The sequence below is a fragment of the Eptatretus burgeri genome, chromosome 14, assembly GCF_056783735.1.
Source record: "Eptatretus burgeri isolate ZD-2024b chromosome 14, Ebu_testis_v1, whole genome shotgun sequence".
Classification (NCBI taxonomy): Eukaryota; Metazoa; Chordata; class Myxini; order Myxiniformes; family Myxinidae; genus Eptatretus; species Eptatretus burgeri.
In genome coordinates, this window is record NC_140974.1 from 32882567 (window position 1) to 32898819 (window position 16253).

Here is a 16253-nt window from a genome sequence, read left to right on the forward strand (position 1 = left end):
TGTGTGTGTGTGTGTGTGTGTGTGTGTGTGTGTGATATTTGTGTACATAATATGTATAATATGTCACGTATAATATGTGTATGCATAACATGTCACGCATAACATGTGTATATTACAATATGTACAATATGTGTATAAATCACAATCGTGCATGTCTACGTATTAATTACAATTCATGTATGTGTGGGTGCATGTGTATGTGCCACTGGTCATCATCTCCATTCGTAAGTCTCCAAGGCTGAACGGGGCTTTCCCCAGTCCTGAAGCATCCATCTTCACCACAGCAAGGAACCACGACTCATGGACCAAACTGTCTCCTGATCGTGCTGTGCCCAACGGAGCTCTCCCCAGTCATGAAGCATCCAGCTTAACCAGAGCAAGCAACCACGACTTATGGACCAAGCTGTCTCCTTTTCCGTGGCCCAACTGAGCTCTCCCCCATACTAAAGTATCCAGCTTAAACACAGCAAGCAACCACAACTCATGGATCAAACTGTCTTCCTATCCGTGCTGTGCCCAACGGAGCCCTACCCAGTCTTAAAGCATCCAGATTAACCAGAGCAAGCAACCACGTCTCATGGATCAAATTGTATCCTTATCTGTGCCGTGCCCAATGAAGCCCTATCCAGTTTTTAAGCATCCAGATTAACCACAGCAAGTAACCACAACTCATGGACTGAGCTGTCTCCCCATCCATTGCCCCAAAAGAGCCATCCTCGGTCTTGAAGCATCAAGCTGAACCACAGCAAGGAACCACGATTCAATGACCAAGCCATCTCTTTATCCATGCTGCGCCCCCTCCCCCTTCCATCCCCGAAGTGGCGAAGATGTAGATCTGTGCGACGTCCCCGACGGTGCAAATGTAGATTGACCTCTCGTGTGGTATCCGGTGTATGCCCGGTCTCAGTCTCCTCCCTCTCAGTCCTATCCCTCCTCAGTCTCACCCCTCCCTAATGACACATAATCGGCAAAACCCATCAAGCTGCAAGGTGAGGGCATCAGACTGCGTCCCACACGCACATCAATCGGCTCAACTCTGGGCTCTCTTGTCCTCAACAGCCGTTACTTTGCAAAAGGGAGCTCGCAAAAGCTCGGGCCTTTCTCCCAGAACCACAGGGTCAACAAGTCCCATCAAGCTGCAGGGCCAGGCCACCTCAAAAACACATGAAAGACAAGATGACACTGGCTGGGCGCCTCGTGCACAGCTCACCCCATGCAAGCTGCCATCTTCGGCTCAGTGTTCACTGCCCTCAAAACTGATGTACTCGATGCAGCCCTCAATCTCCTCCATCCCAGGTGAGAGGGAGGCAACATGAGCAGCAAATCATGCCGCCTCCCTCCTGCCATAATCTTGGGTGTGACTGTGAGTAGGTATGTGATAGAATTATGAAGAACAGAAATGAAAGAATGAGGTGTGTGTATGTGTGTGTCGTTTGTTGTCATCTCCATATCCAGGTTTCAGAAGGTGGAACGGAGCCCTCCCGGTTCCCAAAATATCCACCTTCGTGTGTGTGTGTGTGTGTGTGTGTGTGTGTGTGTGTGTGTGTGTGTGTGTGTGTGTGTGTGTGTGTCCAAGGCATAACTGTTTTTTTTTAACCATTTGAACTTTTGTCATCAAATTCTCAACAAACCTTAAGTATGAGAGTATGGAGAACATTAATTAATAAATTTGACTTTTTATTTTTAAAGATGTTTAGTTCAAATGCTAAGCACATGTGTACAGGCTTTCCATTTTGGAAAGCTTTCTTGTTTTATTTGAAGTGGAAATGTGATGTGTAGTCGACAAGTGAACATGTATGCACGGCTGAACGCATACCCAAACGCAGGTAAAATATATGTAAAAAAACGAAACACACGATGTACTACCATCTAACAAAACAAAAAGGCTGAGAGGAAGAACAGAACGGATGCAAAAGAGGATGCTGCGGAACAATAGACCATCTATTACTAAACAAGGCCATACTCAAAAACTGTAAAATGAGAAGAACCAAATTGTCCACAGCCTAGATAGACTACAAAAAAGTTTTGATAGTGTTCTACATTCATGGATGATAAAGTGCATGTAATTGTACAAGATCAACTGCCAAAAAACCAAACTGATTGAGAAAGCATTGGAGCTATGGAACACCACATTAATATGACTGCACTCAAAAGGAAAAATTGAAATACCAGGAGTGAAGATATGACATGGGATGTTCCAGGCTGACAGCCTTTCACCCCTCCTATTTTGCCTGGTTCTGGATTTTCTGAGCAACTTCATTAGTGAGCAAGGACATGGATACACCCTAATATCCAATAAGAGAACTTCCAAAGAGACATGGCAGGTAACACATCGACTGTACACGGATAATCGAAAACTCTTTGCACCAAATGCCAAAAAATTGGTGGAACAACTGAAATTAGTGAAGCGGTAATCCGACGACATTCAAATGGAACTTCACCTAGATAAGTGTGCCAAGTGCACATTCGTACAAGGTAGACCAACAAGAACAGACAATATAAAAAGTGACCTACAACAACACAGGAGCTCGACCAGTGTTTCTCAACATTTTTTCTCCCACGCCCCACTTTGATTTTCAAAATAATCGTATGCCCCACCATGATTGGAGACACTACAGGATATACTACATATGTATTCAAAAGGCAAAGCTATGAAAGCAATCATATATTGATTCATTAATTATGAATCCTCATGCCCCACCAAAATATTGCCACGCCCCACCGGTGGGGCGTGCGCCCCACCTTGAGAAACACTGAGCTAGACAATGAAGCATCATATAAATATGGTCATCAAATAGATGCGCAACAATTGCCAAAGAATACCTGCACAGAACGAGGCTGATCCTGAAAACATACCTCTCTCCATGGAACGAAATCAAAGCTATAAGCCAACTCGCAGTTCCAGTATTCCAATACAGCTGCGGAATAATAAACTGGCCACAATCGGAAATCAATAAACTAGATATCAAAACAAGGAAACTACTCACGATCCACAATATGGTGTATAAAAACAAGTGCATCCCAAGAATATACTTGCCAAGATGAGAATGAGGAAGCCTCCTGATGGAACTCAACCAAGTGCGCAGAATGATAATTGGACTCATAGGATTGGCTGAACACGGGAAAAGTTCGTCAGATTACAGAATCCAATTTGTACACAACCACGAAGACCGCAAACCAGAAAAGGTATCACTAACCCACTCAGCAAAAAATTTCCAAAGACAGGTGCAAATAGAAGATGTCATACATGAAACCGAAACATCAATGAATACAGCCCTAATGACTGCAAAAAAGACAAAGGAATAATATAAAATGAAATATCAACACATATACACCGACAACTGGGGGAACAATAAAAGAGCAGGAATGTATATTTAAAACAAAAAGAAAAAAAGTTGGACTGATTGGGCAAAGACAAAGAAGGCTCATTAGAATGGATAAGAAGAGATCAGATCAACTGGGATGGAGAATGAATCATAATAAATGCCCAAGACCAAGGACACTACACAAATGGCTTTAAGAAGATTGCAAGACGGAGTCAACCAGACAAGTGTAGGTTTTGCAAGCTAGAAACAGAAAGCACGATCCACCTCCTATCGGAATGTAAAAAAAAAACTAACGTCAGAACAGCTTTACACCCAAAGGCACAACAAGGTATGTAGCGTAATCCACTGGCACACCTGCAAAAGTCTCAATATCCCAGCTCCAGAAAATTCATGGAAACATGAACGAAAAGCAATCACTGACAACAAGGAAATAAGACTCACGTACGAACAACTGATCCCATCGAGCATAAACATCGAAAACAAAGCATTGCGACCAGACATAGTAATTAGGTACAAAAAATAGAGGATGGTGTTGCTACACCAGGTACAAAAAAGGTTTCAGTATCCAGCAATTTTGGCCCAAATAACACAGAAATCAAGATAATGACCAAATACCAGGATCTCAAGAATGAAGTTAAAATATCTTGGAAGCAGAAAAGCACCAAAATTGTAAAAGTGATAAAAGGAGCAATAGGAATGATAATGAAGAATCTCACAAAGATCCAACAAACCATCCTCGGGAACATTACCACAAACATACTACAGTTGGGGGCTGTCTGGGGGCTCGGTGACTATCCTGAAAAGAGCCCTCAGAACAAAACTTTGAGAACAAGAAAACTTCACAACTTGAGCCATGAATCGAGATCCTTCAACAAAATGAAGGGGGATACTTTGAGTCCTGGGAGGACTCCATTCCACATTCTCAAACCCACCGATGACAACATTCTCAAAACCCAACCTAGATACCAATTAATGACACACACACACACACACACACACACACACACACACACACACACACACACACACACACACACACACACACACACACACACACACACACACACACACACACACACACACACACACACACAGTCTCATTTTACAGTGGACGAACTTGATCTCAATTTGCGGTGTGCCAATATGTTCTTGTTTGTTCAGCTACAGGCATGGTGGCGTGGGGTGAGGGTGAGGAAAGGAATGGTGGTGGTCGTCACCCTGTCTGGTAAAAAGGGCAAAGGGAGCAAAGGGAAGAACTCGAAGGGAAAGAAGAAATGACTGAAATGAGCCATTGGTGTAATTGCTTGCAGTATATTGTATTCTCTTTACGATGTTGGAGTTGTTTTATGAGTGATGAAATTGGAGTTGTATTCTAACTGAAGCACATCCTCTCATACAGTCATTATAATAAATCGTAATCCATGAATTGCCTGCAATAGCTTTGATATTGTTATGGGAGTGGTTTTCCACGGACCTGCTTCCGACCTTTGACCCTGAAGCCGATGAGCGGGATAACTCCGTGGCACTACGGGTTGCAAAGCAACCACAGACGCAGTCTGAGATGACTAATTCTGGCAGGTCCCTGCACCAAAATCTCGCATTGCCTTACTGGTGATTTGGGTATCTCAGATGGGGGACCGTGCTCTCGACGCCTCACCTTTATCTATTAATTATGTACGGCCAAATGGAACCGCAAGTGGGACGTCGGCTAGGCTCGTGTAGCGAATCAATGGAGTGCAACCTCCTGTCCACTCATGACATAGCATGTCTAACCATTGGAGGAAATAGACACCGAGCAGGTTTGGAAATATCAAGTCTTGTATTGAAATGCACGTATTTACAGGAGATTGCAGTGCCACATAATAAACAGTCTAAGTCCCTAGCACTCAAAATAAACCCTTATACAACAATTCTTATCACTGGCAAACCATTGGCGACTCATACATCTGGGTGAAATTAGATAGAAAAGGGGACAAAATGAGAAAGCAGAAGTCGGGGCATGTTGACGACCCCTTCCTCACCCGTACATGAGCAGGCTTGCCCATGTGAGTCCCAACAAGGTACTGATGCAGGTGAGTGAGAGATGCAGGTGGGAGGTGTGCTGTCATGCTGTTCTGTAAAGAACGGTTGTTGGACTCAAGTTGATGCTCCACAACATTGTGAGTCAATCAGGTGTATGTGCTGGAGATGCAAGGGTATATGGTGTGTGTGTGTGTGTGTGTGTGTGTGTGTGTGTGTGTGTGTGTGTGTGTGTGTGTGTGTGTGTGTAAAGGAGTGTGAGAGAGAGTCAGTTCTACCGTGGCTTGGTCAGTGCCTGTCCCGCTTGGTGCTTTGGGAAGCGCCTCGCTTGGCACCTTTGTGTTCCACCTGGAGCACATCATGTTCTGCTTTCCGCCTTCTCCTTCCGCCTGGCACTCCGGAAGCCTGGTCAACCCAGGCAGGTCTCCTTCCCTCATGATGAGAACTCCCTCAGGATGTGAACTCCCTCAGGTTATGGACTTGGAACTCAACCCTCAGCACCATCCCACTCTGCACCAAACTTGGACTGCTCTTCTTCTGAACTATACTGTGCTTAAACTGCACATGAACTCGTTGCAAACTACTCTGTCAGGGTTTTTCATTGTCCCTGTACTGTCTCCAATCACGTCTGCTTTTGGCAACCAACACTGTTTGGCTGTGGCACACTGATCAGTCACTGGATTCGTCACCAGAGCGAGGGGGTGGTGTGCTTTTTGGAATGACTGGAATGTCGGAACGGCGAAGGATTTACGACAATTGCAACACTGGTATGGCGATTATTTGGTCGAAATACTGGTGAAGTGAAGTGGTTTGAGAATGTGATGTGGAAATGAAGCATGAGAATGGATGTTCGAGTCTGGGTGTTGGAAAATGAGGGTTTGGGGATGGGTGTTTGAGAATGGGCTGGAGGCAGATTCGGAGGGGAGGGGAGGAGGGGTGTACTCAGGGCAGGTCAGGTCAGGTATGGGAGCATGTGCCAGAACAGCACGTCGCTGCGTCCACTTTCCGCCAGTACTCCAGGGGCCTCCGTCTGGCCATCCCCCAGGCAGATGCCAGGCCCATCCCCATCTCCTTGAGATGATGGTCAACCTGTTGCAACCATGAGGAACGTGGTCGACCCACTGGCCTCCTCCACTCATGAGACTCCCTCGCTGAGAGAATCTGGTGAGCAGGATCAGAGTCAGGAAAACGAGCCACATGTCCATACAGCCGCAACTGATGCTCACGGACTATGCAGGTAACAAATCTCATCCGAGTCTCTCTCAGCAACCGCTCGTTGGACACAAAATCCGACCAGCGATAGCCAAGGATTCTCCGAAGAGACCTGGTACCAAAGGAATTAAGTCTCCGTCTCAGATCCTTGGTCAGAGTCCAAGTCTCGCACCCATAGAGCAAGACTGGAAGTACCAAGGACCTGAAGACTCGGACTTTCGTCCTCCCGCACAGGTACCGGCAGCGCCACACCCCATGATCCAGTGAATCCATGACTCCCCAGGCCCGACCCAGACGTCTATTGACCTCTGACTCGCAGCCAGCAGAGACATGAATATCACTGCCAAGGTAAGTGAATCTCTCCACGACCTCAACATCCTCACCACAAACAGACACAGACAGGACAGCAGCATCCAAGATGTCACCGAAAGCCTGGATCTTAATTTTGACCCAAGAAACCCGTAATCCCAACGGCTCCGACTCCTCATTCAGCACCTCGAGGGCCCTCAAGAGGATGTCTAAAGTCTCCGCAAAGATGACTGCATCATCTGCAAAGTCAAGGTCCGAGATCTTGACATTCCCAAATGACGCACCGCAACTTGATCTCTCCGACATCCTCCCTAGAATCCAGTCCATACAAGTGCTGAAAAGTGTGGGGGCAAGTACACATCCCTGACGAACTCTAGTAACAACTGGAAATAAGTCAGAGATGGTACCACCACACTTCACAGCACTCTCAGTACCAGAGTAGAGTTCAGACATCAGATCGATCAGTTTTGGTGGCACCCCACGAAGACCAAGAATCCTCCAGAGGACATCCCGATTCACTGAATCGAACGCTTTACAGAGATCTACATAGGCTGCAAGCAGCCCCTGCCGAAACTCTCATCTGCGTTCGGTGAGGACACGAAGTGCAAGGATACGGTCAATCGTTGACCTCTTTGGTGTAAAGCCTGACTGCTCTGGGCGCTGGTGCTCAAGCAGATGGTGGCGAACCCTATCGAGAATTATCCGAGCAAAGACCTTGCCCGGCACTGAGAGCAGCGTCACCCCTCGGTAGTTGTTGCAGTCTTGGCGATCACCCTTCCCTTTCCAGAGAGGGACAACAAGGCCCCTCTTCCAGTCAGTTGGGATGATGCCTGTGTTCCAGGCAGAGCACAAAACTGCACGCAACGACATGAGTGCAGCATTTCCACCAGCCTTGAGAAGTTCGGCATGGATGCCACAGATCCCTGGAGCATTGCCCCGTTTCAACTGGTTCACCGCAGCCCGTGTTTCCACAAGCGTAGGTGGACCACAGTTGATTCGAGGGTCAGCAACAGGGATTGTAACACCCTTGACGTCCAACTCGACCGTTGGGGGATCAGCCTGGTACAACCGCTCAAAGTAACCGGCCCAGCGGGCCTTCACTTCAGACTCCTCTGTCAAGAGCCTACCACTCTCTGCTCGAACTGTCGTGCTCCGAGGGATGGGCTTGGATGAACGTAATGCGCGAATTCCCCTGTAAGCGGGATGAGAATCACCTGTCCACAGGTGATGCTCTACCCCCTCACAGATTCCTCGCACATAGGCCTCCTTGTCCACCCTCAGTGCACGTACAGTTTTACGCCTCAGCTCCCTGAACAGCTCAGCTCTGCCATTCAGCCTGGCCCTGCGACTCTGGTCAATGGTATCCAGTGTCCCTTGAGAGACAAAATTCTACTTTGCCCTGCGCTGAGCTCCAAGGCATCCACCGGCACACCCAGGGCACACCCCCCTAAACTCCTCCCCTTCTTTCTTAAGCGTTCGTTTTTTAACTCCACCACCGAAGGTGAAGGACGTTATGTTTTCACCCCTGTTTGTCTGTTTGTTTGTCTGTTTGTTTTTCTGTTTGTTTGTCTGTTTGTTTGTCTGTTTGTTTGCAACATCCGAATAAGGTTTGAATACCACCTGGAGGCTGCGATACACGATCCACATTTACATGGAGAAATTGCGTTGTCTGCCCTCCCCCAGACCATTGGTAAAGATAAAAACACTCCGATACAGTAATTGGAGTTATGCTGAATCTATGTAGCAAGTCTGGATGTAATCAGCCCAGAACTGTAGGAGGAGCAGCGCGACAAACACAAACATACACACAAACACCAGTCCGTTAAAAGAGTAGGATAAAGGTGTAAATAACCGAAGATGTGGTCTCAGAATGTGGGATCAGCTGATACTCCTCACTCAGACCACAGCTGATGTTGACTGCAGCGTTCACATGGAACTGGTCTGTGCCATTCCGTTGATCTCATGATGGATACTTGAAGATTGACGAATTATCATAATCATTTGTCATCAGAGATGCTTCCTTACTCCTAAGCATTCATGAACCAGGAAATGGTTTCCCAAATATCAGATAATCCAGAGTCCATATCATTCTGTTTGAATTCGACACTCGGTCTGTGTTTTTAAGACTCAAGAACATGATTTTTGACCGTGGGAAATTCTCCAGGGTATACAATGAGCATCACATGTGTTGGAGATGAAAGACTTGTTATGAATGATTCACAAAATCGAGATGATGAAGGTAAATGTTCATCTGACGGAAAAACCCTAATTCTGATCGAAGGTCACTTCCACATCAATCCTTGTTCAATATGTCAGACATTGATTTGGTTTGATTATGACGTCATTTGCTTCATTGTATGTAATATCTGCTTTTCATTCAATTGGATTTTTATGATTAGACAATAATTAAAATAAATGTCGAGTTTTGAGAAAAAGTTTTTTTATTGGAGTATTTATTTTCAAGTGGATTAGATCGTTCTTTGTCTTTATTTGGAATTTTTTTTTTGAATTGTCATTGATGACACAACGAAACACCCAAAAATGTTCCCCTCGCTCTCTGCTCGGAGAAATGATATTTTTCAGTGGAATGTAAATTTTTGCACCCCAACCGAAATAATGGATGCGCACCTGATGGGTGTTTGAGAATGAAGCATGAGAATGGAGTTTGAATACGGAGTTGGGAAATGAAGGTTTGGGAATGAGGTTTGAATACAGAGTTGGGAAATGCGGGTTTGGGAATGAGATCTGAATATGGAGATGGGAAATGAGGGTTTGGGAATGAGGTTTGAATACGGAGTTGGGAGATGAGGGATTGGGAATGAGGTTTGAATACAGAGTTGGGAAATGAGGGTTTGGGAATGAGGTTTGAATACAGAGTTGGAAAATGAGAGTTTGGGAATAAGGTTTGAATACGGAGTTGGGAAATGAGGGTTTGGGAATGAGATTTGAAAACTGAGTTGGAAAATGAAAATTTTCGTATCCAGATACAGAACCGGATCTTCACCAAAATCGAATAAATTAGTCGTTGTCACACACCCAACCTGTCCACCAAATTTAGTCCGAATCCGTCCACAACTTTTTGAGTTATCCTGCTCACAGACAAACAGACACGTGTGAAAACATTACCTCCACCCACCTAAAGTGGTAGAGGTAAAAATGTTCGGTTTCTTGGACCAATGAGTACCTCGTTCCGAGAACTTTCTGAACAATCCACGTCTCTGATTATAAAATATTAGATGAGAATTTTTCAAAACACGTGACAAAAATATGAACAATTTGATCTTTCTATCCAGAAAGATCAACGACAGTCGAGGTCCTATTGCAAAGAAATATGATCAAACTTATCGGAGACCATTTAGGATAATAATCCAGAGTCAAGGGAAGATAATTTAATGATAAAGCATAATGTGGATAATCAGGTCGCACGCAAGGTGAAACGAGTCCTTCAGAGCCGCACCGTGCACTGAGTGCAGGTAACATGAATTGGGAAACTGCAGGAATACAGGGAGCAGAGGGCTGTGATGATAAATCAGTTTAATAACTAGAAAGAGATTTTAAACATGTCATTGTGGATTAATTATGAAATGGAAAAAGTCGAAGACAAGATGGATGTAAATGTTGTTCGTTGAACATTCACTTAAATCTCAAGATTATGCATTTACAAAAAATGTTTTTTTCATATATATATATATGAAAATAATTTTAATATTAGTGGTTAACTGGGCTGTAAGCATCATTGTTTGTATATTACAACCATATCCTGGTGCAGTTGTGTTACTCTAATGCTTCCCGTTGGAACATTCATTTGAAACATTGGGTTTATTTGATTGCATTTATGGCGGATTATGATGGAGCATTTTCACATTTGTGTATTATTGGCCGCACTTTCGGCCACCAGGGGCCGCCACTGGCTCGTGGGCCGTGAAATGAAGAACAGGGGTGCAGACCATCCTGTCAACCTGTAAACATTTAATATATATGTATATATCATTATATATATATATATGCAGTGTATTCAATACATACATAGAGATAAACATATACATACACAGCACATACATATACACATATAAATATACAACATGTACAGGACATATATATATATATATATATATATATATATATATATATATATATATATATATATATATATATATATATATATATATATATATATATACATACATACATATTAGGGCGTTAAAAAAGTTCTCAGAGCGTGATACAATCATTCAAGACTTTAGCCCAAACTTCCAATACAGAGGTATATACTCCATGTGATTGGTGCGAATTGATTTCCATAGTAATTATATCAAATTCCTTCCTAATTACCTCTGCCACCGAAGGTGAAGGAGGTTATGCTTTCAGCCCTCTCTGTCTGTTTGGTACTTCGCAAATTTTTTTTTTTTTGCAAAGTATGTTGGTCTGTAGCGTTTGTCTGTCTGTTTGTCACACGATTTTTGGCCACTGTTTACAAGCAATCGTTCTGAATTTTTTTTGTGTGTGAAGTTGACTGGCCAATGACAGCAACGCTTAATTTTGGTGAAGATCCCAATCCGGATCTGGATCTGAGAATTTTTTATAAGTGATTCTTCACCATTGAGAGATCAGGCCAAAAACGATATATAGCACAATATCTCAAAAGGTTATGGATGAATTCACACGGAACTTGGTGGACAGGTTGGGAGTGCTACGAGGAAGAATTCGTTCCATTTTGATGAAGCTCTGAATCTCGATCTGGATACGAGAATTATTTATTTTTTTAACTGATTCTTCACCATTGAGAGACGGGGCAAAAAACGACATTGTATGACATCTCAAAAAGTTGTGCTCGGATTTGGATGAACCTTGGTGGATAGGTTGGGTATGTGGCCACGTTAAATTGATTCGATTTTGGTGAAGATCTGAATCTGGATCTGCAGATGAGAAGTTTTTTTAATAATTAAAGTGATTCTTCACTTTTGAGAGATAGGGCCAAAAACGATATAGTAATGTATAGCATGATATTTCAAAAATGTGTTGGGCCAGATATATTCTCATGGATCAGGTATTACGTGGTGGAGGTACTCCACAGTCAAAAGTTTTAGAACACCCCCATTTTTCAATTGCTTCTGAAATTTAAGCAGTTCAAGTCCAGTGAATAACCTGAAATGGTACAAAGCTAAGCGGTAAACTGCCAGAGGTTAAAAAAAAGTTTAGGTTACCAAAAACTGAAAAATAATGTAAATTTCAGAGTTGTTAAAAAGGCCCTTTTCAGGGAACAAGTAATAGGTTAGGTACTGCAGCTGTTCTGCAGAAATGGAAGTAAATTAAGCCTTGAAAGTTGATGCAAACAGGTGTCCCAACTTTTGTTGATTAGTTACAAACGCTCTGTCTTTATAAAAGTAGTGTTTGAACAGACTGTGTTGCTACACCATCTGAAGCATTATTTGGACAATTTTGCACTGCATTCCATGATTTCTGTGTTATCTGCAATTGTTTATTTGTTCTATGCTTTCATTTCGGAGTACATTGAAACATTAAATTGCTTAAATTTCAGTAAAAACTGGAAAACTGGGAGTGTTCTAAAACTTTTGACTGATAGAGTATGCGCTCCACCGAGTGCCCTTCTCGTTGAAAATGAATCATTTCGAGTGAATGCCACCCACACCTCCTACTACCATTCTGAGAACTTACTGAACGCCATTGGTAATTCATTGATATTTTCCTCCAATTATTTGGAATAATCGGTGTTATTAAATGTTTAATAGCGTTATTACATCAGCACAATAGACAGAGAAAGCGATTTCATGAAAAAAAAACAACCAAACGGGGAGGTAAGAGGTGCGTGACCATGGTTGTCATCCATTGCTTTTAATCACGAAATTTCAGGTTAAAGAATACACAAAAGAAAGAATCACTTCTACTCTGCTGTTCAAGTTCCCCCCTTTCCATGTTATTCCATTTCATTCTGCTCTATGTCTTCCATCAGCCTCGACCATGTATATAGAAATAAAATAATCTCTTTGCTGCTAAAGGAAGGACAAAGCAGCAAAAGGGTGGAAGAGCTTTACAATGCTGTAGTGGCTTATTCATCAGCTGGACTTCATTGACAACACGTCATTGCATTTTAAATATGAGTGAGATTTCTTTTGTTCTGGTTTAAGCATCATCATCACAACCAGCAAACGGAAAGGAATAATCACCACAAATGCAATCGATCAAATGGATCTACAATATCGATGACACCTTACTTACCGCATCTTGATACAGGGCTACCTTTGGATGGTAAAATTCCCATCTTGTGGAAAAAGGGTCGCAAGCATGACACATCGCACGCGTCTCCACCGCTGAAATGCATTTACGATGGGTGTTCGGATCTCTTTCGTCCTAAGACCAAAAATCAGGGGGTTCACCGTGGTGGGAACCGAGTTCACGAGGAGTATGAAGAAGAAGTGCGCATTCTTGTCATGGATGAAGCCTCTGTTGAGTAAGGACGTGGTGATGACCGATAGGAAATGCGTTGAGAAGAAGATCAGCTGTGTGAGGCACGTTTGCAGGGCCTTCGCGCTGGTCTCTGACATATTGCTCTTATGACACATTCTGAGGATGCACCAGGTCGAGTAGACCGCAATGAGGGCACTTTGTCCCATGAAGAAGTACAATACACACGCTGTAACGATGTTCGGCAGAAAGCGATCGTTACAGGCCGCTTTGCTGAAGATGCCGAAGATACAGCTGGCCCCTTTGATGACCACTGGATCGGTGCAGAAGCTGAGCTGAGTGGCCGCCACTGGGAAGACCAAAGCGAAAAGCACCGCGAGAGACCAGACGAGAGTGAGCGTCTCGAGGGTCCCGGAGCGCCGAGTGGTCCAACTCGCATAGGTGTATGGCCAGAAGATCGCGCAGTGACGGTCCACGTACATCACGGTAATCATGAGGAACTGGCCCAAGAGGAATACGTGCCGGAAGAACATTTGCGAGATGCAATCGGCAAAGAACATGAACCTTGGTCCGACCGTTATGTTGTAGGTGTATGAGCCGATTCCGTACACTCCCCAGTAGGTGTCCACCATGGAGGTGACTGCGATGTACCGGACCATGGGTTTGTCAAAACGCCGGAGAGCGCAGGCTGTTATAACTGTCATGTTGAGTAACACCGCAATTAGCACGAGCACGACAAAGCACCACATGATAACTACGGAGACGGGGTTTCGAGGTAGGTTCGAGGAGTCTAGTATAAACCTTTCCGGATTAGACAGGACGAAGGAAATGTTTCCGCTCATGTCTGAATGTTTACATCGATTCAGACTGTCAGGATGTCTTGGTAACTCTTTAACTAGTGCCTGACGGACAGGAGTCTACCCTGGAGCACAGGTATATTGAAAATGCTAAGGATATCACAAGTCACTGCATCTTGAAGGAAAGAAGTGATTTGGGAAAACCGTCAGCATTCAATGTCGAGAATGAATAGTCAATAATTGAGGGAGATAATCGATAGAGAGACAACACCACGCATCAGAAAGAGGATGACAGTCCCACCTGGTAGATTGATCGTTCTTCTTTTCATACTCGTACATCATGAACCAGACAGAACAGAGCACCTCGAAAGTAAAACCGACTTTTGTGTGAACACGTTAAAATGAACTGAGTACTGGTTGGTGAGCAAGCAAAGATTTCCTCCGAAAATGAACCAGGTCTTGGTGAGCAAGTCGTAACAGGCACCTCTGAAGAGTGAAGATTTTTCTGGAGTTTAAATATTCTTCTCCTCGAGCGGTGACCTTCTCATCTTGGCACCGCTGCAGTCCTGGGACCTCATTATGACTTGTCTTGAATCCTGCTAAACCCCTTTGAAAGTTATTACATCTCAATGTTTTGAACCGGAGACAATTTAAACGGACACCGCCATTTACAACAATTATATTGTCATGATCTGATCCATGTGATTCTTGCTCTCAGAACTCTACCTGTCCACCAAAGGTGCAGCAAGTAAATGTTTTTGTTCTTTTCATCCACCGTTTATGGTTTACAAGTTCCCTCACTCGATCAAGGTCGGGTTGTTACCCCGTGCACATAGTGCAAAGCGGGGTTAAGCAATTGGTTCACGCTGTCTGTCTGTCAGTCTATGATCGAGGAATTTTGAACACTGTGGAACACGAATTGGAATGTGAATTGGAACACGAACCTACAGTTTAGCAGTACTTTGGCTCTGAATTTGGAAAATTGTACAGAATGTTATCCCGAGCACAGAATCTCATCTCGAACGTGCATGTGCACAGAGGAGTAAGGTAAATTTTTTTTGTAGTTTGTCTACCTGTCTAGCAGTCAAATAAAATTGAAAATCAATCCAAAGAGGAAACCGATCTGTTTTTCAGGAAGTCTTAAAGGACAAAAACAACAGGCACGAAGAACGAATCCAACATGTAAAACAAGGTGGTCTGCAAGACACAGAAGACACTGCATCAACAGCGGTAAACTTCCAGCTTAGTTTGTTAATTTTAATATAAATTAATGGCTTGTTTTTTTTTTGTGGTTTTATTTTTTTTCGAGCCCTTGTTTACGTTAAAATAACACCAGGTGGGTTGACTCAACCTGTAATCCTTTTGAGATCGACAAAATGAATACCAGCTTACTGGGGTAATAGGCCATTGGAATACCCTGCATCGGAGTGGAAACCCATTCAGGATTGGACTCTTTAACCAAATGAAACTGCCTCGGCAGCCCTGTGCACCGAACAGTGTGAATGGAATGGTTATTATCTATAATAATAATAAATGCCAGTGTGTGTCAGTGTGTCTCCTCCATAACTCCAAAACCATGACACTTGGCCCAAAACCTTGCATGTGTACTAAGGAAACTCTAAGGGAGTGCATTAATGAAAACTGGGCGGTAAATTACTTCGCTGGGGTCTGAAGCTGCCATGTTTTTTTGGCCTGCTCAAGCATGCCTTGATTTGGAACAAGCGGCAATGATTTCTTAACGATATAGTTTGGTTTTTCAACTTTCCTCACTCATATTATCGAATGCCTGATCATTACAGCTATGAATCGCTGGATACATTGCGATGGTTATCAGGTCAGGCATGGGAGCATGTGCCAGAACAGCGCGTCGCTGCGTCCACTTTCCGCCAATACTCCAGGGGCCTCCGTCTGGCCGTCACCCAGGCAGATGCCAGGCCCATCCACATTTCCTTGAGATGATGGTCAACCTGCTGCAACCACGAGGAACGTGGTCGGCCCACTGGCCTCATCCACTCATGAGACTCCCTCGCTGAGAGAATCTGGTGAGCAGGATCAGGGTCAGGAAAACGAGCCACATGTCCTTACAGCCGCAACTGATGCTCACGGACTATGCAGGTAACAAATCTCACCCGAGTCTCTCTCAGCAACCGCTCGTTGGACACAAAAT

The 16253-nt window shown here is 44.0% G+C and overlaps 2 protein-coding genes across 7 annotated transcripts in view; one reads left to right on the plus strand and one right to left on the minus strand.

The window, feature by feature from the left end:
* The window catches only part of LOC147012927 (dynein regulatory complex protein 9-like), a 29232-nt gene extending 24480 nt beyond the window's left edge, over positions 1 to 4752 (plus strand). For 2 of the 6 annotated variants that reach the window (XM_085854278.1, XM_085854279.1), the window contains exon 8: positions 230 to 1315. In XM_085854278.1, the coding sequence (XP_085710404.1) occupies positions 230 to 430 (201 nt within the window). In that variant the 3' untranslated portion in view covers positions 431 to 1315. Of the gene's footprint in view, positions 1 to 229; positions 1316 to 4487 lie in introns of those variants that run through there. The other 4 variants (XM_085854277.1, XM_085854280.1, XM_085854275.1 and 1 more) reach the window with 3 other exon arrangements.
* Positions 1 to 14556, minus strand: part of LOC147012926 (uncharacterized) — a 49714-nt gene extending 35158 nt beyond the window's left edge. The window contains exon 1 of the mRNA XM_085854282.1: positions 13104 to 14556. Within this exon, the coding sequence (XP_085710408.1) occupies positions 13104 to 13206 (103 nt within the window). The 5' untranslated portion in view covers positions 13207 to 14556. The remainder of the gene's footprint in view (positions 1 to 13103) is intronic.
* Positions 14557 to 16253: the final 1697 nt, after the last annotated feature.